The sequence below is a fragment of the Lutra lutra genome, chromosome 10 (assembly GCF_902655055.1).
Source record: "Lutra lutra chromosome 10, mLutLut1.2, whole genome shotgun sequence".
Taxonomy (NCBI): Eukaryota; Metazoa; Chordata; class Mammalia; order Carnivora; family Mustelidae; genus Lutra; species Lutra lutra.
Genome location: NC_062287.1, coordinates 105,907,366 through 105,934,100, shown reverse-complemented (window position 1 = coordinate 105,934,100; position 26,735 = coordinate 105,907,366). Strand labels below are relative to the sequence as shown.

Genomic DNA, 26,735 nt, shown 5'->3' with positions numbered 1-26,735 from the left:
TGCAGGGCTATGGGAAGCCATCACACTGACCCCCACCAGGAGAGGCCAGATGGCACCCTTCAGATCATCTGACAACCAGAAAGAATCTGGGAAGGGGCAGGCAATGGACTGAGTTTGAGCCCTCTAAGGCTGAGTCAGGGAAATTCACAGGAAGCCAGACACAAAGAAGGACACACTAAGGAAAGTAGAGCAAGGGGCTCCGGGGTGAGAAGTGTCCAGAAAGTTTGGAGCCAGGGAAAGGAGCCCTTGATGGGGACAGGCCTGAAGAGTGGAGAGAAGGCCTAGAATTTTTGCACGTGGTAGCTGGAGGGTTTCTACGTAGGCTAGTGCTCTGTGACTCAAGTATGTTCTTCTGATGCCAGTCCTAAGAGATGCTCATGTTAAAAAAAAAAAAAAAAATTCTGTCGGGGCAACTGGGTGGCACTGTCAGTTAAGCATCCGACTTTTGGTTTCGGCTCTGGTCACAATCTTGTGGTCATGGGATCAAGCCCCACATTCGGCTCTGCACTCAGCAGCGGAGTCCGCCTCGGATTCTTTCTCTTTGCCCCTCTCCACTTGCACACACTTTCTGTCTCTTTCTCAAATAAATAAATAAAATCTTTTTTTTTAAGATTTTATTTGTTTATTTGACAGACATCACAAGTAGGCAGAGCGGCAGGCAGAGAGAGAGGAGGAAACAGGCTCCCTGCTGAGCAGAGACACCAACTCGGGGCTCAATCCCAGGACTCTAGGATCATGACCTGAGCTGAAGGCAGAGGCTTTAACCCACGGAGCCACCCAGGCGCCTCAATAAATAAAATCTTTTTTAAAAATCTGCAGTGAGATAGGGTTAGGAATCTGCATGTTTTCTCTGCCTCACTGAGATTCTTTGTTCATATTCACCATTTGAAGGTTCTGATAGGTTCCTGCAGTTAAAAAAGCCTAATTAATTTCCCGTTTTCTCATGGAGGCCTTTTTTCTTACCATTTACACCTACTAAAGTCTTGCAAAATAGACTTTGAGGAACACTAAGCTAACCTAACCTCCTGTTTTACTTCTGAGAAACCAAAGCTCGGAGAAGGGGAGTGATGTGCCAAGGACTCAGGGCCAGGCGGAACTGAGTCAAACCCCAGGTGTTCCCTCTGCAAAGAACATCAGAGCTGGGAGAGTCCTTTGAGACCATCTAGTCCATCTTCACCTCTATCCCCATCCCATTTAGAGATGGGTAAACTTAAGCTGGGAGAAAGGCCATGACTCCTTCCCTCCCACAAGATTCTAGACTGGGTCCCCAACCTGACTCAAACAGTTTGGTGCCCTGACATCCTACAGAAGATCCAGAACCGGACCATCCTTCCCAGCCGGCCCTATACCGTCCCCAGTGGAGCGAGTTCCCACAGAGCATCCCTATACTTTTCTTCACCTTTCTTCCTATTCCCAGGAAGTTCATGGGCTCTGGTCTGCCCTGGTACCTTCCCCAAGATCATCTTATCTCCTTAGCTAGCTCAGCAAACCCGCGGCTTCTGGGCTTTGATTTTACCTGTTCCCTTCCTTGTGTTTATCACACTTCTGGGCAAAGACTCCAGACTGTTGCCTTAGGATAGGGTTGCATTATCAACCTGCAGGAAGTAGGACATACTATAGGCTGCACTGTGTCGTTTTCAAACAGTGACTACTGGTTTAAAACTCTGGAAGCCAGGGACACCTGGGTGGCTCGGTGGGTTAAGCATTTGCCTTCGGCTCAGGTTATGATCCCAGGGTCCTGGGATGGAGTCCGAGATCCGGTTCCCCAAGCTGGGAGCCCGCTTCTCTCTCCGCCTGCCTCTCCCCCTGCTTGTGCGCTCGCTCGCTCTCGCTCTCTGTCTCTCTCTTTCTGACAAATAAATAAAATCTTAAAAACAAAACAAAAGTCTGGAAGCCTATCCCTGGAATGTAGGGTAGAGAGCAAAGAAAGGGTCCCCATATAAAGGGCTGCTCGCCTGGGTTTTTATCCCTGTCTTCCCTCACCCCAGGTGGCTTGCACACTCACACCCTGGCTGGTGATGGCCAGAAAGCTAAAGCAGGCTAGACGTATGCTCAAGGAAGAGGACCACAGGCCTAGAAGGAAAACATACCCACCAAAGAACTAAGCCACTAGAGGCCCAGACAGAGCTGCTTTCCACCTTCCACAACGAAGAGACAGCCTGGCTCCCTCCCACTCCTCCCTCAGTGCTGCCGCCATTTTGCTAGAAGGGTTTTCCTTCTTCTAATAGGCACCCAGCCCCTCCCCTTCTGAGCCTCCCGCCCTCGGTAGAAAGGGCAAGGACAAGAAAGGCAGTGAAGATTTGTCCCCAGCCCCTGAGGACACAAGCGCCCTAACCCCGTTAGCCAGGCACATCACCCTCTCGGTCTTCCGGGGGTCTCCGGCTTCATGCAAACCCCTAGTGCGGCCCGGGGAGACGCGACTCTAGCCGGGAGGCCCCTCCCCTTCCCCAAGCCACAGCCGCGGAGCTCCGGCCCTAACTCGATTGTGCACTGTTAATCACAGCGTGTGCCGACGGGCGGAGTAAACAGGCGGCCTCCAAGGTCGCCCAAAGCCATCAATCCCTGCCCCGGTCAGGCGTTCAGCAGCTGAGGCTGGCCGGAGGCGCCAAGGGGGCGAGGAAGGGGGGGACCTAGACCCTAGCAGAAAGACTGATTGCCTACAGTCAGGGATTGGAGCGGGGTGGGGGGAAGGTTGGAGAAGGGGAAGGCGATGTGGATGCATTGATACTGACATTTGGGGGAACTTTAGGATAGAGGCAAAGGCGATGATCGGAGTCTACTGGCCTAGCTCTGGCACCCACAAGCCGAGCGACCTTAAACAGATTACTGAACCTCTCAGTACCTCAGTTTCCTTATCTGTGAAATGGGTATAATAATTCCACCTACTATGTTGGGTTATTACAAAAATTAAATTGGTTAAAACATGTAAAACATTGAGGGGCGCCTGGGAGGGGCGGTGCGTTAAGGGGTTAAGCATCAGCCTTTGGCTCAGGTCATGATCTCAGGGTCCTGGGTTGAAGCCCTACATAAAGCTTCCCGCTCAGCCGGGAGCCTGCTTCTCCTTCGCCCTCTGCCTCTTCCCCCACCCCCCCACCCCCATTCATGCGCTCTCCCAAATAAATAAATGAAATTTTTTTTTAATGTAAAACGTTGAGAACAAAGCTATGTATTTGTTAAATTAAATCGGGGCAGCAGGACGGAGAACTGGGAAAGACACTGGCTTAGCAAATTCCCAGGATACCTCTCCTTCTCATAAATGGCCCAGAAGAATTCTCAACTAGGAAGAAGCTGGGGCCAAGATCCACAAACTGTGAGGGAGTCCAGAGGGCCGACTAAGTTAGCCTAACTTCTCTGGGCCTCAGTTTTCTATCTGTAAAATGGAAATCACAGCACCCACACCGTGGGGATATCACGAGGTTTACATAAGACAAGTGCACGTAAGGCGCTCATGAATGCGTTAGCAAAGGGTAAGTGCTGCAATGAAGGGTACTTCTGAGAGTTGGGTCTGCACCATCCCTACCTACCCCTGCACACGAAGGGCCTGCGCTGTAGGTCAGGGAAGAGGCCTTTGTACTACTATTCCTCTCCCTGCGAAGGCACAACCCCGCCCCCGCCCGGCCTCTCGCCCCGCCCCTCCGGGACCAGGAGCCCCGCCGCTAGAGGGCGCGGCGGAGGTGCGAGGGGCGGTGGGTACCTCCGGAAGATCCAGAGCAGCCGGCACCGAGGCGGAGGACCGCGGAGAGCCGCGGCTCCAGGGTCACCACTCCGCAGGCCGGAAGCGTGGGCAGCGCCCTGCCCGCCGACGTACTTGCTGCGCCGGTGCCCGGGGCAAGGGTCTCGCGGGGGAGGTGAGCAGGAGAGAGAGCGGGCTTAGGCTCCTCTTGCCCTGCTCCGTCCCACTCCTCGCCACTGTGGGCTTTGAGCTTCGGTCTCTGTCCTGGTGGGGACTCGAGGACAAGGCGTACAAGCTCACGGGGGTCGAGAGGGAGGGGGTGCTAGGAGGCAGGGAAGCCAACCTAGCCCGGCCGGGGACAGGGGACCCTGACATCAGTCCAGCCTCACCCGGCTCACTCGCCGGACACGTGGACTGAGCCATGGGGGGCTGGAGAGAAGCTCTGGGGATCCGGCCCGACGCGCCCGCCCAAAGCTCTGCACCACTTGTCTCCAGCAGTCTCACATCGGGTCAAGTCCAGGGCTAGGTCGCATATACCAGGCTGCTGCAAACTTGGGGACCTGGTGTCCACTGACCGGGCGGAGCAAAATTGACCCCGTTCATCAGATTTTCCAAGCCGTTTTTGACCGGAGAGATTTGAGTGGGAAGCACCGCCTCCATAGCGCTGAGGGAAAGCGTCCCTTCCCTCCTCTGGGCCGCTCGTCCGTCCACTGTGCGTCCAACTCCTAGGCGGCAGCAAGTGACCTGGACTCCGAGGTCCTGTCCTCATAGGCGGGACAGAGAGCGCTTAGGGACGCCCAACAGGAACGCTGCTCCTCCCCGGAGCCCAGTGCAACCGAGATTCACAGACTTGTCCAAGATGCGTCACCTCTGTTCCCAGCATTCAATATCCCGGCGCGACCCCTGTCGCTCCAGCCGCCAGAATGACCAGGCGGCGCTCACTCCAGGTCCAGGCCGCGCAAGAAACCAGAGTCTGGGTCTCCCGGAACCCATTCATTCTCCGGAAGCCGACCTCAAGGCTTCGGGGCCAGTAGAGCCGGGCTTCCCGGGGCCCTGACGCTGCCCCGTAGGTACCTGCAAATAGCCCCGCCCGGGCGCAGAGGGAGATTGTTTCTCCAACAGAGGCCTTAACTGCGGAACGGGATCGGAAAACCTCGATCTCCTGTCCCAAGATGATGCTTTTTGTTGTAGCCACTTTCTCCCGGGCCCCAATTGTCAGGGACTGGCGCGTGGGGGGGGGGGGAGGGCGTTACTAGCCCCCATTTATCTTCAGCCCCACCCTGGATATTAGTTTCTTCTTTTACCTGGGAATTAGTCTCTCCCGGAGTCCCCACCGTTGGGGAGGTGAGGGAGGGGGAGTAAAGAGGCCTAGAGCAGCGGTGGGGGTGGGCAAGGAAGGACGCCGGCAGGACCACCAGCTGCCTTCCCTGACCCCGCCCCCCACCCGGCTCGGAACCGAGGTCACCTCCCACGGCCGGTGAGACCTCCAACCCACGCCCATTCCTCAGGGCACTGAGACCCAACCGCTTCATAGGTCCGGTGGTCCGGTGGGAACAAAAAGAATCGCCCACTCCGGCCTCTTCCCAGGACAGAGGAAGCGGCACTGACAAGTGGCGAATGTATCTGGGTTTGAGCTTCTGGGGGGTCCAAGCCGAGGGGAGGGTTTAAACGGAGGGGCTTTGGGCGCGGAGCACCAGCACACTCCCCGAGCACGCTCACTTCCTGTCCCCAACCCCTCGCAGCCCTCAGCCAGGAGCCCCCGCCTTTCAACCACGCGGTCGCCCAGCAGGTCTCTGTCATTCCTGGAGCTGCAGCCGGCGCACCCCCACTGCGACCCCAGTCCCAGCGTGGCCCGAGACAAGCTGACCGCACCCGCCCCGGGGTTACGCGCCGCTTGTAAACCTATTCATCTGTAAAATGGGAATAATAATAGAAACTCCCTCAGGGAGCTGTGGGGAGAAGCAAACCCGTTAATGAATGTAGAGTGTTTAGCAGCGCCGGGCACATAGTAAGTGCTCAATGCGGGTTATAAATAACGACGATCATGGCCTTCACCGGTGGCGAAACGACAGTGCCACGTTTAACCGGCAACAGAGGGTCAAACGTCTGACTTCCGTGACCGGGATGAAGAAACAGACCTAGACAGGGGCCCTAACTTGCTCCGGGCGGTTCAGCGGGGAAGAAGGCAGAGTCGGATTCGCACCCAGGACCGCTGGTCTCCTCCTCCCCGGAAGGAGGCTGAGAGAGGGGCCCGGCCCGGCGCGCCGTCAGCCCCGCGCTCTCTCGGTGGCCCGGAGGAGTGACTCCTCAGCCAAGGGACCAAAAATAGCAACCCGCAGGAGTCGAGACCCGGGTGTCCTGCGCCAGGCGGCGACCCAGCCGGCCAGACAGAAGCGAGAAGTGGCTGAGGTCAGGCCGGGCCGCTCCCGGGTTGCTGGGGGGCGTCGAGCGGGGGTGGGGCTGGACCCCCACGTGCGCCGCCTGCCGCTGCTTAGCCAAGCCCTTTGTCGCGAGCAGCAGCGTTCGTGCCTCACTCGGCGGCTTAAAATAAAGACAATGTTCCCAGCCTCCCTGCGGCTAAATCCGGCGCGGGTGCGGGGGCGGTGAGAGAGCCGGGTGGGAGAGCTTCTCCTGGCCCTCCCTCCCTTCCTGCCTCAGTTTCCCCATCTGGTAAGGGGACCGAGCCAAGTCTGGGCGGAGAAGAGTCATACAAGCGGGGGGGAGGGCGCGCTGGGGGGACATCATCCTCCTGCCTCCGCAGCTTCACGGACTTAAGGAGGAAACCGCCTGGGACAGAGAGGGGCACCCAAGAAGAAGCAAGGGAAAGCTGGACACCCTCCCCCCTCCACCCCACCCCCGCCTACAAAATAAGTGTTTTTATTTCTAAAGGGACGTGTGCAGAGGCGGTGGGAGAAGAGAAAAGGGAGACCAAGGAGACTGGGGGGAGGGGGCAAGGAGAGAGCCTGATTCAGACTCGGAAATGGATGTTGAGCGTGGAGGCCTAACACCCCCACACTCAGCCACGTGTACGCGCACAAGTACACGCAGCCCCACCGCGCGCGCCAGCCGCAGCCGCAGCCGCAACCCGAGGACCGCCCAGCAGGGGGCAGCCCGAGTCCGCGCCCACGGACAGGGACCTGTGGCGTTCTGACCCCACCCCTGACCTGGTCGGCCCTAGGGTGGGACGGGGTTGCTGGGACTCGTCTCCAAGCTGCCGTGTCTCCTCTGCTTCAGGAGGGAGGTGGCCTGGATGCTTGCTCTACCCGAAGCTGGCTTTGAGACGCAGAGATCCCCCACATGTACCTGCCACGTGTGCCCACCGCTGGCATCCCATGGCTGCTGGCCAAGCCCCGGGGACTCCCGTGCCTGTTCTACCTGGCTCCATTGGCAACTGGGCTGCAGCCGGAGGAGGCCCTGGGTTATCCACAGGCCTCCGGATTGAGAAGGGGTGTTTGGTGGGGATATGGGCAGGGGAAAAGTGGGGGGCAGCCCCCAACCCCTTGACTTAGAGCCAAGGGACCTGAGTCCATTCACGTATTAATCACGCCTCTGATCTTCAGTTTTCTCATCTGCATAATGGGACTAATAGATGATCTTTGTCCTTCCTATCTTCCACCCCAGAGCTTGGGCATGACCCAGCGGGGCAGAGGACACAGCAGCCCAGCAGAGGGCTCCCCAGCTTCCCTCCCCAGGTCAGTTCCCCTGGGAGGTCTCTAGGGCCAAGTGAGGGCCACACAGAGCCCTGGGCTCTATGCAAAAGGCCCCCAGAATTCTATCTCTGAGGAAACTCAGCACAGAAATCCAAAAGGTGGGCGGGGGGGGGGGGGTGGTTACTGACCAAGCAGTGGGACTAAGTAAGGCAGGTGGGGAATAAGGGCAAGGTTGTCATTTCCCAGGAACACACCTGTGAGCCCTGAGTGGGAGTCAGGGGAGACAGAATTTGACAAGCTGGGAGGAGAGCTGTCTGTCTGCCTGTCTGTCTGTCTTCCAAGTGGAAGGTGGGGGTGGAGCAGGCAGGGAGGTGGAGGCAGGGAGGGGGAATGAGCAAGTTCCACAGTTGGGCAACACTCAGACACACAGCGAATACAGATACACGTGTACACACACGTCCTGGGTCCAGACCAACGGGGTGACACCTGCATTTACACAGGTTGCGCGGTATTCGGGGACATTCGCGTGGGGGGGACACTCAGCAGCACGTGTAGTGAGCACACGCCCCCCCACTCCTCCCTTCCAACCAGACCCCTGTACAGCCTCACACCCGGGCTCTGCAGCGGGGACGGACACAAGAGCACGCAGCCCAGCACGCGGCCACGTCTGCCCAGCCCCTGGGGCGGTGCGCCAGCCCTCTGGGTCTGTTCCAAGTTGGAGCCTCTCACGTGAGGCCCAATGTGTCATTTCCAAACAGAAGGAATCTAGCTAGCTCCTTCGCAGCAGGGAGGAAGGGCAGGGTGTGGGGCTGGGTGGGTGGGTGGGCGCGTGGGCATGTGCAGGGCGCAGGGCGTGTTTGAGAGAAACAAGCATGTGAATGCTAGGCTGTGTGTGTCGGGGCATGGTGTGCACCGGTTGGGGGCTCTAAGGGTGGGTGGGGGAAGGAGCCCTGGGGAAACAGTGTGCCTTTGTGAGGGTGTGTGTGTGTGTGTGTGTGTGCCGCTGAGTCTGTGTGCAGTGGGTGTGGGTGTTTGTCTCCTTGTATCCGCCTTCTCTCCCGTTCTGGACTTTTAGCCTTCCTGGGCTCATTTTCCCCATGTCCTACCTCCTCCCTCTCTGGGCTCGAATTAGGTGCCCTAGTGGAGGAGGGGGGCATGCTCCAGGACCTAGTCCAACCCCAGACGCTGCCTGAGGCTTCCCTCCAGCTCCCCCTCCCTTCCTTTTCTCCCTTTCCTCCCTCCCTCTCTTTCCTCTCCTCCCTCCCCCCCAAGGCTGGCGTGCCAGGGGGTGGGACATGCCAATCACTGGCTGTGCCTCTCCGGCTGCCAGCACAGGGCGCAGCTCCCCCCGGGAGCCAGGTGTTTGGGTCCCTGGAGACGCCGCCGGCCCCCGGGGAGGCAGTGGGGCTGAGGACCCTACAGACCCTTCTCCAGTCCCATGGTGAGTACATTTGGAAGGGTTCGGGAGGGGTTCCACCGAGGTGGGGGCGGGAAGAGCAGGTCCTGGGAGCAAAGCAGAGACGAGGACTAGCAAATGGGGATGAACTCCGAAGAGAGGAGGGGGACAAGGAGGGGTCTAGAGACCAAGGGGGCTTTGCAGCACTGGACAGTGGCTGTTCCAAACACCCGGTCTCATGGCTTTGAACAGATACACCCGATGTTTTTCTGGGGTTCAGCTGGCAGAGAAGATGGAGACGCCTCCCCTTAGGAAACTGGACCTGGAGCCCAGAGGGACTAAGCCGCCCCCTAGCAGTCAGAGGACCCAGAATCCTAGAGACAGAGTGGAAAGGGCAGGGGGCCGGAGGGCGGCCTTTGCCACCAGCATCCTGTGGGAGGTTGCCCCCCAAAGCATCGGGGTGCCCGTCCCAGAACCACCTCCTCTTTTCCCTCAGGGAACCCTGACTCCCACCACCCCCATCCACCTTCAGCCCCCCCAAGATGGACTGAACCAGGTTGCTGGCCAGACGGACAAGCTGGATGCCAAGGTGGGTGTTAGGCCAGAAGCCAGCAGGGGCCCAGGCCAAGAGCCTCTGGGCTCTCCGGGAACAAATGGGCACATGGAAGGCCACACCAGTCAGGGTACGTGGCCCTGACGTGTGCAAGGGCCCAGAGAGCGCTCCCTATGTCCACAGTATCTTGGGGTCCCCCAGAGCAGGTCTCAGTCCTGTAGCCTGTTAATGCAGCAGTACTAATGGGTACCCATGCAGGGACCCATCCCAGGAGCCCCCAGACCCCATGATGTAGGTAGGGAGGGGCTGGAGGCCACCAGCTCTGATTCTGCAGATTCACCAGCTCCTGGGCCGGCAGCAGGGAAGGGGGTGGTCAGCTCCCATTGGGTCATTCAGACAAGTGCTGCTTAGGAGTTCTCGGTGCTAGCAAGAGGGGTTCACCTCTTGCCACAAAACGGACCTACAGCTCCACCCAGGCTGACCCAACCACCACCAGCCACCCACCCCCCTCTCCCAACTGGCCGGAAGGAGTCAGATTGTCTCCTGTAGTCGGACAGTCTCCTATCCCTGAGTAATCAGCTGCTCACTGAGCTGTCAGATAAGAGTTAGTTCTCTGCCCCCTGACCTTAGCCACTGGGCAAGCCATGATCGCTGCTGTGATACAGAACGCAGGGAGGGGAGGGGATGGTGAAACGGGGCTGTGGAAGATGTGACTCTTGTCTCCCGGGCTGGGGCCTGGAGGTCTGAGAACTAGATCCCCAAGGGCAAAGAGGCATCCAGAGTGTCAAGAAGGGATTAGGCAGAGGTCACGTCAGCCCTAAAAAGGAACCTCTCCAGAGAACAGATGAAGAGACTGAGGCTGAGGAAGGAGAAGGGACATGCTCATGGTCCCAGAAGGGACATCGAGGGTTCCTCCTGGGCTGGGACCCCATTCCCCTCACCCTCAGGGCAACGCTGCGCTCCCACCTCCCCGAGCAGGATGACGGGGTGAGGGGAGCAGCAAGCCTTGGGAGGCAGGAGCTTGGGCTCAGGAGGGGAGGGCGGGCGGGGAGAGGTGGGTGACTATCTTGCTGGGTTTCTGCTGTGCTGTGATGCCATGGTGATGCCTAGGAGGATGGGGGAGGGAGGGAGAGAGAAGAAAGGAAATGGGGAGGAGAACTCAAGGATGGAAGAACAGGGGGCAAGTGGAGAGGTGGATGAGGGGCGGAGCACTGATGATGCCAACTGGCGGAGTGAGGTCTAGGGTCCAGCCTGCTGGCTGCCTGGCTCTGGCATGGTTTGGCTGACGTCGGGGAACTGGTTAAAGTCCATCAGCCGTGAGTGTGTTTGGCAGTGGTTCTAGGGCTGACGCTCCTCTTCCGGCTCGACAGCACACTTACGAGCATTTAACTGATGGCTCCTGCTCTCCCCAGGGCTAGTTGGCATTCCCAGTGGTGACTGTTGAGCTTGAAAATGTGGTAAATTGCATGTGTTTGCCCCCTCCTTCCCAAGGCCAGGCATTGGAGGTAGGAGTTTTTGTGCACCTTTAATGGGTCAAGAGCTACTTTTAGAGAAAAGTTAACCCAGGGGGAGAAAGCCGCCTGCGACAGGCTGGCTTCTGGATGAAGGGCCCAGCAGAAGGGACCCGTCAGAAGACCCGGCCAGAGGAATGCCCCCCTCCCTGCTCGTGTGAAACCCCAGAAGCCCAGCCACACAGACCCTACCTCGTATCTCCCTCTCCCCAGTACTGCTCATTCTCTCCAGTCAGGGCTCGGCCAGCTTCCAGGCCCAGAATCACAAGATGGCTTCGCTCCTCCCTCCTGAATCTCTTCCCCAGCAACCCCTCACTCTCCCTCTCCCCTTCTCCACCACTCCACCAGTGGTAAGATTCAGGAACCCCAGTGTTCAGGAATCCCTCTCCCCAGCAATCGCTCCTGGCCTCCCCCTTCCTCTTACCAGCCAGATCCCCAGCCCCAGGGGATCCATCTAAGGCTCTGGCGGTCAGTAGTCTGGCCTGCTGTTCTAGAGGCTCTGACCTCATCCCTTAACCCTTTAAGCCCAGGCTGACTTTTTCCTCCCCCAGCACTGACGGGCCCCCTCCCACGCCCACGCCTGTCCTATCACCGCGCTCAGCTTCTCCACAGCAGGTGAGTCAGGAGGTTCCTTTGTCCATTGAACAGGTGAGGATGCTCTTGGCCATTTCTCTCCTGTGCTCTCAAGCCAGACAGGGCCTCACCCAGGAGACAGGGACCCGGGAGGTGAGGGTAAGCAACGGCCAGAAGGAATAGGGGGCATGCTCCCGAGCCTGACGTGAAACAGGAGGACCCCACGTACATATTCACTTATTTGTTACACAAAATATTTATGGAGAAACTACGTGTGCCAAGCACTGGGTTAAAGCAGCCCCTACCCTGCTTCTCAGAGAGCTACGGCTAGACCTCCCCCTTCCTCAGCGCTGTCATCACACATCACGCAGATCAACAACAGACACTGTCACACGCACACGCACACACATGCACACACGCACACACACACACAAACCCAGGCCAGATTCTAAAGGAAAGACTGGTTCTTCATTGACTCAAACCTCAAACTCTGGGTTGGCCAAGTCAGCCAAGGTGGGCGAGGAGGCTGGGGAGCCTGCCATTCCCACAAGAGCTGTTCAGAGTAAGCAGGGGTCCAAGAGGTCTACATCCTGGTTGCATTAAGGAGTTAAGGTCCTTAAGGCCTCAAAACCTTTGTCACCCCTTTTGCAAATTGAGGACAATAAAGCCTGTTTCACAAGGAATTGTAGCAGGTCAATTAAATCATAACTAGAAAGCTTAGAGCTGGGTCTGATATATGGTAAACAATCAGTGAATGCCAGTTGTTATGATAATATTAATAATATTATTAAAAGCTCCAACAGCCTTCATCAGGAGGCCACAGTCCTGAGCAGAAAAGCGCCTCCTGCTTCCTTGCCTCCTTCTGGTACCCCAGACGTGACACCCACAGAGGAGAGACTCACCCCCACCATTTTTTTTAAAGATGTTATTTATTTTTTTGACAGAGAGAGACACAGCGAGAGAGAGAACGCAAGCAGAGGGAGTGAGAGAGGGAGGAGCAGGCTTCCCGCTGAGCAGGGTGCCTGATGCAGGGCTGGACCCCAGGACCCTGGGATCATGACCTGAGCCGAAGGCAGCTGCTCAACGACTGAGCCACCCAGGTGCCCCACCAGCACCCCACCACCATTTCTTATTCCCACTCAGCAATGCACACACCCTCACATACCATCAGCCTCAGAAGGATTAACAGGTTGGGACAGTGACTTGCCCAAGGTCACACCGCAGGGACCAGAGCAGACCCCTGGGAATGTTCTCCTGAGCAAATCACTGTCTGAAAGAGGTTTGGGGACGGCCTCTGCTTCTGACTGGGGAGGAAAGGCAGAGTTATTGACGATTCTGTCCTTGGGCAGTAGCCCAAGAGCTCAGAAGATCCAGGCAGTGGAAGAATTGGGGTCCAGTTCCCCAGAACCACTACCCTCCTCTTTGCCCTCGTTCTCCTGGGAGGCCTTAGTGCCTCCAGCTCCTAGGTGGGGTATAGAGGAGTCTGCCAAGCAGGAAGAATGCAGGTGTCGGAGCCGCAGCCCAGCCCCGGGGCCGAATCCCAGCTCCACCACTTCTCACCACTGTGAGACCATCGGCAAGTTAACTTCAGTGTCTTCGTCTGTGAAATAGAGATAAGACTCCCGCTGGGGTGCCCGAAGGATTACAGGAAATGATAGCGACATCAAGTGTCTGGCACGCAGGACGTGATTCATGATGGTGGTTATCAGCTTGGCTATTAAAATGAGTGAGCGGGGAACACCTGGGTGGCTCAGTCGGTTAAGCCGCTGCCTTCGGCTTCGGCAGGGAGCCTGCTTCTCTCTCTGCCTCTCTGCCTACTTGTGTGTGTTCTCTCTCTATCTGATAAATAAATAAATAAATAAATAAATAAATAAATAAATAAATAAAATCTTTACAAAAAAAATGAGTTAGTGGGAGGGATTTCTAGCCCTTAAGGAGGGGGACTGCCTCCAAGGACCACTTCTCATAGATCCTCCATTCCGAAAGCCTTTTTAAAACTCATCAAAGCTGGGGCACCTGGGTGGCTCAGCCAGTCAAGCGTCTGCTTTCGGCTCAGGTCAAGATCTCGGGGGTCCTGGGATGGAGCCCCACATCGGGCTCCCTGCTCAGCGGGGAATCTGCGCCTCCTTCTCCCTCTGCTCCTCTCCCTGCTTGTTCTCTCTCTCTCTCAAATAAATGAGTAAATAATCTTTGAATATGTATATATGTAATAATAATAAATAAAAACACATTTTTAAAAAGAAAAGAAAGGAAAAAAACAAATGAGGAATCTAGGACTGGAGCAGGGCTGTGATGGGGTCTGGACAGCAAGAGGAGGCTGGGCTGTGGGTGGGACTGAGGAGCCAGAAATAAGTCCAGAGACGTGCTCTGGATGCCGTGAACCCCAGCAGCTGGCAGAGACAGGGTGGCCGGGGAAGGACAGGTTAAATGGTTGCTGAGGATCACACCACTAGGAAGAGACAGTTTTGAGGGAGGACACACAAAAACTCACTAATGGAGATAAATAATAGTGTAATGTTACGTTTTTAAAAATCAAACTTGTCAAAAAAAAAAAAATCAGACAGCAACTAGGCAGCCCACAGGCGGGCCGTCTGTTTTTATAAATAAAGTTTCATTGGAACCAGGGCCAAGATCAGGGTGAGTCACGGGTGATAGGATGGTTTGTGCAAGTGCAAGATTGGACCCTGCCTTTCTTTAAAATTTTATTCATGATGGATGGTTGTGCATCAGCTTCCTTTTTTTTTTTTTAAGGTACGCTCTACACCCAACGTGGGGCTCAAACCCACGACCCCGAGATCCAGAGTCACCGAGCCAGCCAGGCGCCCCATCAACTTTTTAAATATTGCATTAAAATATCCACTTTCTTGAACACTGAGTTTGGGGGCACCTCTGATTTTACACCCGAGGCAAAACTGTCTTCCTCACCCCCCAGCCCCAAGCCTAGCCCGGCGGTGGTGTGGGACCAGATCAGACAGATGGGAGGCCTTGACGCAGCGCTGATGGCCACACCACGCCCCAGCAGACAGGACGCCCCCGCAGCTGCTTGGGGTGCGGCCTCTGAGGTCAGCAAGTTCATCTTGTCTGACTCTGACTTAGTCTTTTCCCATCTTGACCCAGGGAGCCAGGGGGGGCTCCAGAGCTGCCCCAAAACACCAGAGGTTGAGGGGTTGGGAAAGGGAGCCGGCACCCGAGTTAGGAGCCAGGAGACTTTGGAGATACACCATGCCTTCTTCCCCCTTTTCTCTGGGCCTCAGTTGCTCCATCTGTGCAATGGGCACTAAACAGCACTGAGTTCAGATCAGAGGGGCAGGAGTTGTGCAGGGCAACCGTGTCATGGCTGCTGGCATCCACCAGTGCCTCCCCAGGGAAAGCCCCCGTGGGCACAGTCCCATGCCAGCCTCCAGCCCAGCACCTGACTTTGGTTACAGGAAGAGAATGCAACAAAACTCAGTAAGCAAGACAAATAATATTTCAGCATAATTTTTCTTTTCAGCATAATATTTTTAAAATTCAAATTGGCGGGGCACCTGGCTGGCTCAGTCGGAAGGGCACACAACTCTTGATATCAGGGTCGTGAGTTCAAGCCCCACACTGGGTGTAGAGATTACTAAAAAAAAAATAAATACAAATAAATAAATACAATTTAAGAGATAAAATTCCAGGGGCGCCTGGGTGGCTCAGTCATGAGGCATCTGCCTTCGGCTCAGGTCGGGATCCCAGGGTCCTGGGTTCCCTGCTCTGTGGGGAGTCTGCTTCTCCCTCTCCCACTCCCCCTGCTTGTGTCCCCTCTCTCGCTGTCTCTCTCTCTGTCAAATAAATTAATAACATTTTTAAAAAAAAAAGAAAAGACAGATAAAATTCCAATTGGCGAACTGTGATAGCCTCCAAGCTAGCCATCGGTATTTATAAATACGGTTTCAGTGGAACAAAGCGCTTGGGCTCAGATCTTGTTTCCTACCTTACCTGCCTGATTTTGCTTTTCCCAACTTCGGTTTTTCACCTGGGAAATGGAGAGAAGAGCGACCCCGAGGTCACGTGTTTCCTGTTAAGATTAAATGCAGTAATGCACATAAGTGCTTTCAGCAGCAACTGCCACTCAGGGAACACTGAATAGTAACAATGATCATTATCGTTGGCAGTTGCTATTGTCATAGTATTCGAAATTTCTTTTAAGTTTATTTAAGTAATCTCTACACCCAACGTGGGGCTTGAACTCATGACCCCAAGATCAAGAGTCACATGCTCCACCGACTGAGCCAGCGAGACACCCCATGAAATTTTTAATCAAAGGAGCAGACACTTGGGGTGCCTGGGCAGCTCAGTCAGTTAAGCTCACTCAGTCGACTCCTGATTTCGGCTCAGGTCACGATCCCAGAGTCCTGGGATGGAGCCCCGTGTCGGGCTCCCTGCCCATCGGGGAGTCTGTTTCTTTCTCTCCCTCTGCCCCTCCCCTCTTTCCCTCTCTCCCTCTCTCTGTCTCAAATGCATAAACTTTTTTTTTTTAAGATTTTATTTATTTATGGGGCGCCTGGGTGGCTCAGTGGGTTAAAGCCGCTGCCTTCGGCTCAGGTCATGATCCCAGGGTCCTGGGATCGAGCCCCGCATCGGGCTCTCTGCTCAGCAGGAGAGCCTGCTTCCCTTCCTCTCTCTCTCTGCCTGCCTCTCTGCCTACTTGTGATCTCTGTCTGTCAAATAAAATAAATAAAATCTTTAAAAAAAAAAAAAAAAGATTTTATTTATTTATTTGACAGACAGAGGTCACAAGCAGGCAGAGAGGCAGGCAGAGAGAGAGAGAGGGGGAAGCAGGCTCCCTGCTGAGCAGAGAGCCCGATGCGGGGCTCGATCCCAGGACCCTGGGATCATGACCTGAGCCGAAGGCAGAGGCTTTAACCCACTGAGCCACCCAGGCTCTTTAAAAAAAAAAAAAGAAAGAAAGAAAAAGGAGCAGACCCTCGTAGGAGGAAGCCCTCACCGGCACACATGCTAAGAATCAACGGGAACCAAGTTCAGGCCTGTGGTGCCAGGCCTGTCCCAGGCACTCTTCATCTATAGACCCATTTCGGCCTCACAACAATTCCTTGATTTATTCGCCAGGAACTGGTGTCATTCCTGTTTTCCAGCTGAGGAAACTGAGGCACCTGGCAATGACACCGCCAGCAGCGGTCCCATACCCTGTAAATGGTACCGCCTGGTCCCAACGGAGCCAGTCTGGCTCAGGCTGTCCAGGCCCTTCTACCATGACGTGCCGTGTCCTCCTGATGTGCAAACTGCCCAAGAAACACAAGCACACGCTGACAGTTACGGTCCTTCTCGCTCCTTCTGTCACACTCCCGACTGCCATCCTGAGAGTCCCTCTCACACCCCGACCCCATGACCGGTGTAGATGACCTCAGCCACACACCCTCGGTCACAGGATGTCACAGCCGCCTGTCGTGCCTCGACCTCCTCACAGGCACACAGCACGCTCATCTCTCTGTCACAGACCAGTTTCTGAGGAACACCAGAGCCCGGTGCCCGATGTCTCTCCCTTGGAATTTTTCCAATGATACAACCCCTGAAACCATAGCAGCAGGTGGGAGGAGACCCCAGTCTTACGAGGACAGACGGATGCCTGAGGCCCAGGACAGGAAGGGACCTGCCAAAACAAAGAACAGCAAAATGGTAGCTGAGCAGTGGGGTTCTCCTGCTAAGGTTGCTAAGAGACCCGGCTTTTCCCTTTACCCACCTTTAGTCCTTTAGTGCCTGGGCTGGACTCCAGTTTCAAGAAAAATGTGGGGGAATCTTCCCTTTTCCCTTGCTGCCCCTCACTCAGCTTGGACCCAAGAAGAAAGTGGGGAGACAGAAGGGGGCTCCCACACCTCATCAGCGGCCAGACCCCTGCTGGGAGCTGAGGCCCTCGGTTTCCCCACCAACAGCGCCCCACTACTGCTACCTGCATTCACTCCAGACTTTTTTTTTTTTTTTTTAAGATTTTGTTTATTTGTCAGAGAAAGAGAGAGCATAAGCAGGCAGAGCGGCAGGCAGAGGGAGAAGCACGTTCCCCACTGAGCAGGGAACCCAAACTCGGGACTCGAACCCAGGACCCTGGGATCATAACCTGAGCCAAAGACAGATGCTTAACCAACTGAGCCACCCAGGAGCCTCTCCCTCCAGACTTTCTACCACCAGACAAGCATTTAGGCCCAGAGCAACTTACCCAGCTGCCCTCCTAGAGGGGTTGATCCAGCTCCAAACTCTGCCTTCCTCCTCTCTCATTCTCTCTCTCTTTCTATCTTTCTATCTCTGTGTCACACACAGACACGCATGCGCGCGCACTCACACATACACCCAGGGAAACATGCAGACACGGCAACGTAACCTCCCCGTTATCTTCTCTAGAGCCTTGCCCCGGCCTTCCCATCTCGCCTTATTTGATGGAAGGATCCTGCTGGAGCTCCACATGCTCAAAGTAAAAGAGAGACGTGGGTTCTAGCCATACTCACCTCCTCTGTCACTGTGGCCTGCTCTAGTGGCCGCTTGGAGCCACGGCTGCCTCGGGGAAATGGGGAGCCTAAGAAACCTTCCTCCTAGAGATGTACGACAGTTAAATTAGGTAATTCAGTTAAGTGCTTAGTGCTGTGTCTGGCATGTAGTAACTACCTAGTAAATGAGAGCTTTAATAAAATTGACTGAAGTGCTTTGAAAATTTGGCAGTATTGTATACAAAGCGAGTCTCCCGACTCCTGCCACAGAAGTGAAGCAAGACAGGAATTAGTAGCAATTTCCCAATGAGAAAATTGAGGCTGGGAGTCTGAACGGTGAAGCTGGAAGGAGGACTCCATCTCTGGATTCCAAATCCCCACCCCCCAGGGCTGCTGGCACATCCATTCACGGCTGGGAAAGTGCCTTATGAATGACTGAGAGTGGCCACGGGTGAGAAGGGATGACGTCTTGCCTAAGGGTCCAAGAAGGCAGAGGCCGTGTCCCCAGCACCTTCCGCCCCAAGCTATCAGAGACGAGCAGCAACCCAACCAAAGCTCTTGTCCTCTTGTTCCAGGTGATGACCTCCCCCTGAGGAAGCCCTGTACCGCGACTAGAGGAAGGGGCTGCCCCCCCCACCCCAGCCCACCACCATGAATACCTCGGCCCCACCCGCCGTCAGCCCCAACATCACCGTCCTGGCACCAGGAAAAGGACCCTGGCAAGTGGCCTTTATTGGGATCACCACAGGCCTCCTATCCCTGGCCACAGTGACAGGGAACCTGTTGGTCCTCATCTCCTTCAAGGTCAACACTGAGCTCAAGACAGTCAACAACTACTTCCTGCTCAGCCTGGCCTGTGCTGACCTCATCATCGGTACCTTCTCCATGAACCTCTATACCACGTACCTGCTCATGGGCCACTGGGCTCTGGGCACCCTGGCCTGCGACCTCTGGCTGGCCCTGGACTACGTGGCCAGCAACGCCTCCGTCATGAACCTGCTGCTCATCAGCTTCGACCGCTACTTCTCCGTGACCCGGCCCCTGAGCTATCGAGCCAAGCGCACACCCCGCCGGGCGGCCCTGATGATCGGCCTGGCCTGGCTGGTCTCCTTCATCCTGTGGGCTCCGGCCATCCTCTTCTGGCAGTACCTGGTAGGGGAGCGGACGGTCCTGGCCGGGCAGTGCTACATCCAGTTCCTCTCGCAGCCCATCATCACCTTTGGCACAGCCATGGCCGCCTTCTACCTCCCGGTCACGGTCATGTGCACGCTCTACTGGCGCATCTACCGGGAGACGGAGAACCGGGCCCGGGAGCTGGCGGCCCTGCAGGGCTCCGAGACGCCCGGGAAGGGGGGCGGCAGCAGCAGCAGCTCTGAGCGGTCCCAGCGGGGGACGGAGGGCTCCCCGGAGACCCCTCCGGGCCGCTGCTGCCGCTGCTGCCGGGCGCCCAGGCTGCTGCAGGCCTACAGCTGGAAGGAAGAGGAGGAAGAGGACGAAGGCTCCATGGAGTCCCTCACGTCCTCCGAGGGGGAGGAGCCCGGCTCCGAGGTGGTGATCAAGATGCCCATGGTGGACCCCGAGGCCCAGGCCCCCGCCAAGCAGCCCCCCCGGAGCTCCCCCAACACGGTCAAGAGGCCAACCCGGAAGGGGCGTGAGCGGGCGGGCAAGAGCCAGAAGCCCCGGGGGAAGGAGCAGCTGGCCAAGCGGAAGACCTTCTCGCTGGTCAAGGAGAAGAAGGCGGCTCGGACCCTGAGCGCCATTCTGCTGGCCTTCATCGTCACCTGGACGCCGTACAACATCATGGTGCTGGTGTCCACCTTCTGCAAGAACTGTGTTCCCGAGACCCTGTGGGAGCTGGGCTACTGGCTGTGCTACGTCAACAGCACCATCAACCCCATGTGCTATGCGCTCTGCAACAAAGCCTTCCGGGACACCTTCCGCCTGCTGCTGCTCTGCCGCTGGGACAAGCGTCGCTGGCGCAAGATCCCCAAGCGCCCGGGCTCTGTGCACCGCACCCCCTCCCGCCAGTGCTGAGGGCCCCTAGCCGGTGTCCAGGCCCGCCACCCCAGGCCCTGGGACAGCCGGGCAGGAAGGAAGCGGGCAGGGGCTGCGACCTCAGACCCAGGGCCCTACTCTGTCCTCACCAGGCTTCCGGGCGGGGGGGGGCGGGGGGGAGCCGTAGGTCACCTTCCTGGACGGCCCAGACAGACCCTGCCAGCTTTCCAAACTGTTGCTATTCCCAGGCAGGGAACGAACCTGAACCGGGGGAACTGGTTTTTCTGTTCCCTGCTGGGTGGGAATGGGCTGTCACCAGGAAGAAGGCAGGGGAGAGGAGGATCCAAGCTTTTAGATCCCTTGTTTGCCTTCAGGCAGGAAATCTGTGGGGAGCCAGCAGGCCCGGCCAGGAGTAAATAGGTTCACATTTCAGTCATCCCTGGCCCAGGGGCTGGCCCCATGGGGATGGCAGTGGGAGATGGTACCCCCCCACCCCACACCCCCACACCCCCACCTCCCACCCACCCCCAGCCCCAGGCCAACAGCAGGGAGCTGATGCCAACCACTGAGAGGAAAGCTTGGCTCCAAGGCAGCACCCTCTGGCTGGATACTGGGTATCCCCTCCCTCCCCCCCACCCCCCCACTCCCCACTCCACCCCACCCCACCCCTGCCGCGCCGAGCGACCGCTGGGTCCTAGGCACACTCTCCAGGGTTGTCTAGCCTCCCTACTGATGTCCCCAGAGTGTCCCCAAAGCAAACGTCCAAGCATCAGCAGGACAATGTCACCAGAAGAGACCAGCTTGGCTGCCGTCACACACCAGGAGCAGGACCAGGCTCCAGGTGTTCTGACTGTCCCACTCTGTCGTTTCCCTGGGAATGAGGGGCAGGGGTGCCTGCTGTCCAGCCCCACACCCATACCCTCTGCTCCAGAGAAACCCTCGGTCCCTCCCTCCCTCTCTGGCTCACAGCCGCCACCTGGATGGATCTGCTCCACGCAGGCCTAGCCAGGTCTCCCGCATGCTGCCTGCGTCCAGCCTGCCCCACACAGGCCTGGCCCAGCCTACGGGTCCTCTCCTGTGAGCTCCCAGTCCAACCCATGCATGGCCTCCCAGCTGCCCTTATCTCCGGACCCAGCCTGGCCCCACCCCCCATGTTCTTTCCTTCTATTCTCAGCAAGTGCTGAGTCTGTGAATAAAGCCACATACCCAGAGGGCAATCTGGGGCCTTCTTCCCTGTGTTGGATGGTGGGCCTGGGCTTAGGCCAGGGCAGAATGGGCCAGAGAGGGCCCAAGTACTGTGGAACAGGTGGTCCCGGGAGGAGCAGCACTGAGTGTCTGGATCTCCTGAAACCCGTGGGCCCCAGCACTCCAAGGTCCCCGGCTCAGGTGAGTAGGGTGCTCATGGGCGGTAGAGAGGCCAGGTAAAATACATTGCCCTTGCCTGTAGCCCAGCATATTCTCTATCAGCTTTGTCATGTGTGCCTGCTCTGGGGGCCTACTAGAACCAGAGAGAGTAGAACTGCTCCAAGGCCCCATTTACAGATGGGGAGACCAGGGCCTGCTGACCCAGGAGGACCATTCAGGGTTTAGCCCACAAGGCAACACCCAGTCTTCCAGGCAATTCACAGCCTCCTGACCCGTGGACTAGGGAGAGGGCACACTTGGGGTCCAGGCAAAAGCACTCCATAAAGGGGACCCTCAGACCAGGTTCTAGGCATCTCATGGGTGAGGGGGCCCTAAAGCTTAAAGCAAAGAAATCTTCCAGAGGTCAGCCCCACAGCATAGAGTAGTGGTTCTCATTGGGGGTCCTCAGGAGCACACTTAGGTTCAATGATTTGCTAGAAAAACACACATAACTCAGCAGAGCTGTTACACTCATGGTTAAAATCTATTACAGTAAAAGGATATAAATTAAAATCAGCAAAGGAGAGGCGCCCGGGTGGCTCAGTCGGTTAAGCATCCAACTCTTGATTTGTGCTCTGGTCATGATCTCTGGGTTGTGGGACGGAGCCCTGCGATGGGCTCCACACTGGGCACATGAAGCCTGCTTAGGATTCTCTGTCCTTCCCCTGCTCTCTCTGTACACTCTGACTTCCCCTCTTTAGGGGAAAAAAAAAAAATCAGCAAATGCTAATAACACTTAGGGCAGAGTCCAAAAGAGACCAGGTGCAAGCTTCCAGTTGTCCTCTCCCAGCAGGAGTCATGGGGTCATTTAAGAAGTCATTTAAGCCTTCCATGTGTGACAACATGCATGAAAGATTACCAACCACAAAGCTTACCTGAGCCTTGGTGTCCATGTTTCTACTGGAAATTGCTCATGTAAGCCTGGCTGATCCACTTGGCTGGGCTTAGTTACTCAGTGTCCAGCCCCTCCAGAGGCTAATCTGATACCACAAGGTCCACGGCCCCCAGGTAAACAAAGACACTCTTATCAGGTGGGATATTCCAAGGGCCTGGGGTGATCTCCCACGACCCGAGTGGAGGACCAAACCTTTCTCCAGAATGTGCCGGGTTTGGACCACCCAGCCCTCCTGAGTTAATCCTTGAAGACACCGCCGTCCTGACCAGTAGCATTAGTATCACTCAGGAACTTGTTAGATCTCTAAGTGGGGTCACCCCAGAGGTACTGATCCAGAAACTCTAGGGGTTGAGCGAGCCCAGCCTGTGCTTCAACAAACCCTCTGGGTGTGCTGATGCAGGCTAAAGTTTGAGAAACGCTGGTTAAAGGAATGAGGTCCTGGGTGGGCTGAACTTTTTACAGAGAGGGCATAGAAGGTCACCCCCCCCACAGCAGTCAGGACCCCAGAAGCCTTCAAAAGGGAAGCTTCCCACACTATGTCACCTCTAGACGCTGGGAGCGCCCATTCCTCACCACTGCTCCCTTGTAGCCCTGAGCCCCCTTTAGGGTTCAATGCCCGGCCCTGTGGCAAAGGCACTGGAAAAGCAGTCTTGGTGGCAGAGAGAGCAAGGAAGTTGAGCCTTAGGAGGAGAGGAGCTCTGGAATCCGGAAGCCAGGAGAGGGAGGTCAGGAGTTCGCATCAGGAATGGGGCTAGCGGTTCATAATTGTCCCTTGTCGCAAGCGCGAGTCCTACCTTGCCCATGGCCCCCAACAGGCAACCCTAGGCAAGTCTCTTATTTTCAGTCTCCTCAAGGGGAATGAGCTCCTGGCAGAAGAGGGAAGAGGGCTGGAGAGATTAGGAAGAAAGCCCCTCCCAGGCTCTGTGAGCAGTGAGCAATGTTACCAGAGTTCGAGGCTATTCCGGACACACACATTTCCCTACACCTCCAGCTGCGGCTTTATGGAGTCCAGAGGCCCATCCCCCACCCCGGTCTGGGAAGGGGTGTTGTGGGGGGAGAAGCGGCTCTTGCAGAAAGGAGTGTCAGGGGGCAAGCCTGGGTGGGGGACAACTTGCAGTCCACGAAGGCAGCATCCCAAACATGGGGCCTGGGTCCTGCAAGCCTCTGTAGCAGGAATCCTTCAAAGCCAGCTGCCAGAAGATGGAGGAAATGGCTTGAGGCTGACAGGAGAAGGTGGCTGGATATGGCATCAGTCCACCCCAAACATCCCAAACCACCCCCCCACCCCCACCACCCTGCCCTGAAGGTGTCCTCCTTGGCCCTAGGAACAAGGGCTGTTTCCAACGTGAACAGGAAGTGAGGAAAGAATGAGGTGGCTTTGTGAATGCCACCTCCTGCCCCTACCAAGTTGGAGCAGGCCTAGAGAAGGGGCACCGGGTAGGACTTTGTCGTCCGGGCTGCCCCCTCCACGCCACCCCGCGGTTCTCACCGTGTCACTTGAGCGCCATCTGCGGGCAACCGAGGGAATTGTCCTGCGGAGAATCGGCGCTTAAAACCTGCCAGGGGTTCTTCCCAGAGACCAGGACCCCAAGGCAAAAGATAGAGTAGATCGTTGGCCACCTCAGCAACTGCCCCACATCTCGGCAGGAACCCGAGGCCCCGGAAGGACCAGTTCACTTGGCTACTAGGCTAAACCTGCTGGGGTAAGCCTGACCTCTCTCCTGTATGCCAGCTTCACCAGACAAGTAAGAGATGGATGGGGGGTGGTGCTTGGCATGGAGGGACAGCCCCCCCCCATGTTCTCCCAGTGCCTCCCCCAGGCTTTTGGAATCATTAGTTTCATTTCTTGGAGCCAGGCTCTGCTTGTACAGAACACTGATCCAACTGGACATTTAGACAGGTACCACCTACCTTTACAGCACAAAAGCCTTTGGAATGGCAGGTGTCCCACACCAGCCGCAAGCTCCAAAGACTTTGAGGTGACATCTTTGTTCTTTGCATCTTTAACACACACAAACTGCGTAACTCCAGGAATCAGACTATCACACAAAATAAGCCTGAAAACTACTGTCACTCTCCCCGCAGGTCCTACAGGTCCCTGTACACCCCCCAGTTCTACTCCCCCTCCCGGTGTTCCTGGCCTGGCTAGCACCACCATCCACGCAGCACTCAATTCAGAAATCTATGCATCATCTTGGACTCCTTTTCCTTCTCAACTCCCTGTACCAGTTGGTCAGTCCACCTCCTGAACAGTTCCTAAATTCGTCCAGCGCTCCCTGTCTGCCCATCACCACCCTAATGCAAGAGTGCCTGAAATGCTTGAACTACCCCTTAATTCAGGGGTTAACAAACCTTTTCTATAAAGGGCCAGATAGTAAATATTTTAGGTTCTGTGGACCAAGAGGCAAAATTAAGGATAATATGCAGTTACTTACATATTATAGTCGCTGTCACAACTATTCGGTTGTGCCATTGTAGGAAAAAGCAGCCATAAACAATACCTAAGTGAATGAACATGGCCGTGTTCCAATAAAACTTTATTTAAATTCCACTGAGCTTTGAATTGCATATAATATTCATGTGTCACAAAACCTTATTCTTCCTTTGATTTTTTTTTCTGACCATTTAAAAATGCAAAACTCATTCTTAACTTACAATGGGTACAAAACCAGGCCAACCGGCCGTAGTTTGCCAGCCCCTGACTTAATTGACCCCATTCCCGTTCATTCTCCATGCTTCAGCCAAGGGGATTTTGCCAAAACATAGATCCGATGCTGCCAATCTTTTGCTAACAACTGGCCAATAGCTTGAGATAAAAATGCAAGGTCGTCAGCCTCCAACAGCCTTCCATCCAGGCTCTTCTGTGACCCCCTCATCCCATGGATCCTTGACCCCCTCATCCCATGGACCCTAGACAGCCCCGAAAATTCCCCTGGTCCTCACACAGGCCCCAAGCCCACTCATTCATGCTTTTCAGTCCTTTCAGTTCCTCTGTCTGGAATTTTCTTGCCCCACTAAAAATTCTGTTTTCTTTACACTCTACTCACAAAGTTTCTGACACCAAATGGCAGTTTGTTTGTTTGTTTGTTTGTTTGTTTGTTTGTTTTTCCACATCAGCTAATTCTCCAACATCAGCCAGGTGTCGAACAACTGATTCTGACACTATCTACCTGTAGTTAACATCAGATCCCACGGGGCTAAGGGCTCAGGGCCACGAGACTTCCCCCTCGTTCCCACCAATCTCAAGTAGTGGGTCGTGAGGGGACTCATACTTCTGTCTGATTTGGCTACAAGTTGGAAATTCCCACAGCTCCCTCCTCCTGTTCACTACTTAGCTCAGGGAACTCGGATAAACACATTTACGGGTTATATGATAGAGACAATAAAGGAGAATGGACAGAGGAACAGCAAGGTCCAGAGGGTCCCGAGTCAGGACCTTCTGTTCCCGTGGAAGTGGGGTGCACCCCCTTCCCAGCACAAGAATGTGTTCACTGACTAGGGACCCCTCGAACCCCATACTTCCGGGATTTTATGGAGGTAAGTGTGATGGATTATTCTAAGTATGTAAGTGTGTAAGTGATTATTAACTCAACCTCTAGCCCCTCTCTTCTCCCTGGAAGCTGAAATGGGCACTCAAAGTTCCAAGCTCCGAAGGCCCCTCTCGAAGCTAATCCAGGAGCCTAACAAGAGTCATCACATTAGGAAAAAACGGCACTCCTATCACCCAGGAAAGTCCAAGGGATTTGGCAGCTCTGTGTCAGGAACCAGGATCAGAGTTTATGACAATGATGCAACTGTTGGGGTGGAGGGGCCCTACAGAGCTCAAGGGGGGGTGGGAGGGCTGGTTGCCAGAGGACCCAACCCCTAAAAAGAGGCTTGCAACTTTCAGTCCTGTCCATGACCTCGGGGAAGGGAGAAGAGCTGGAGATTTCCTTCCAATCACTAATGGCCGAGGACTTGATCCGTCATGCCTACATGATGGCATCTCCATAAAAACTCCTAAATGACAGAGAACAGAGAGCTTCCAGATCTGCTTACACATCAAGGTGCTGGGAGGGTGGTATGCCCAGAGGGCATGGACGTTCCCCGTGCACCTTCCCTCCCCTGAACCTTGCCCCTTACATCTCTTCTACGTATCCGTTCCTGAGTTGTAACTTTTATAATAAACTGTTAATGATAAGGAAAGCACTTTCCTGAGTTGGGTGCATCGTCCTAGAGAATTCTGAAACCCATGGAGCCCTTTGAATTGTTAGCCCGTTGGTCAGAATTTCCAGGGACAACCTGACACTTACGACTGGCACCTCAAAGGATGGCAGTCTGGGGGAGTGAGCCCTTAGAACTGTGGGATCTGAGAGGGACCCTGGTAGATAGTGCCAGAATTGAATTGAACTGTAGGAGAAGTGGCTGGTGTGAGAAAACACACACACACACACACACACACACACACAATCTGGTGTCGTAAGTTTTGTGAGTAAAGAGTTCAGATCATCTCCTACATGAGGAAACTGAGCTAATAGGTTTAGATGGGGTAGAGCCAAGAGGCCATTCCCGAGTGACCTCTGAACCCCTGCTCTCTTCCCCTTCACCCCGGCTGGGTGACCCACGTGGCTTAGCAGTGCCAATG

At 55.7% G+C, this 26,735-nt stretch overlaps 1 protein-coding gene across 3 annotated transcripts; it reads left to right on the top strand.

The window, feature by feature from the left end:
- The first annotated feature begins 8,205 nt into the window (after nt 1-8,205).
- Nucleotides 8,206-20,309, top strand: CHRM1 (cholinergic receptor muscarinic 1). 3 transcript variants are annotated; one of them, XM_047692457.1, is made up of 4 exons: nt 8,206-8,764; nt 9,216-9,308; nt 17,735-17,948; nt 18,393-20,309. In XM_047692457.1, the coding sequence occupies exon 4, from the start codon at nt 18,469-18,471 to the stop codon at nt 19,849-19,851; it is 1,383 nt and encodes a 460-aa protein (XP_047548413.1). In that variant the 5' UTR covers nt 8,206-8,764; nt 9,216-9,308; nt 17,735-17,948; nt 18,393-18,468; the 3' UTR covers nt 19,852-20,309. The 3 variants fall into 3 exon arrangements, with proteins under 3 accessions (XP_047548413.1, XP_047548412.1, XP_047548414.1); XM_047692456.1 differs by lacking the exon at nt 17,735-17,948; XM_047692458.1 differs by lacking the exons at nt 9,216-9,308; nt 17,735-17,948.
- Nucleotides 20,310-26,735: the final 6,426 nt, after the last annotated feature.

What these genes read in the sequence shown, in the direction of transcription:
- CHRM1 (XM_047692458.1), top strand. Translation starts at nt 18,469, where the DNA reads ATGAATACCTCGGCCCCACCCGCCGTCAGCCCCAACATCACCGTCCTG.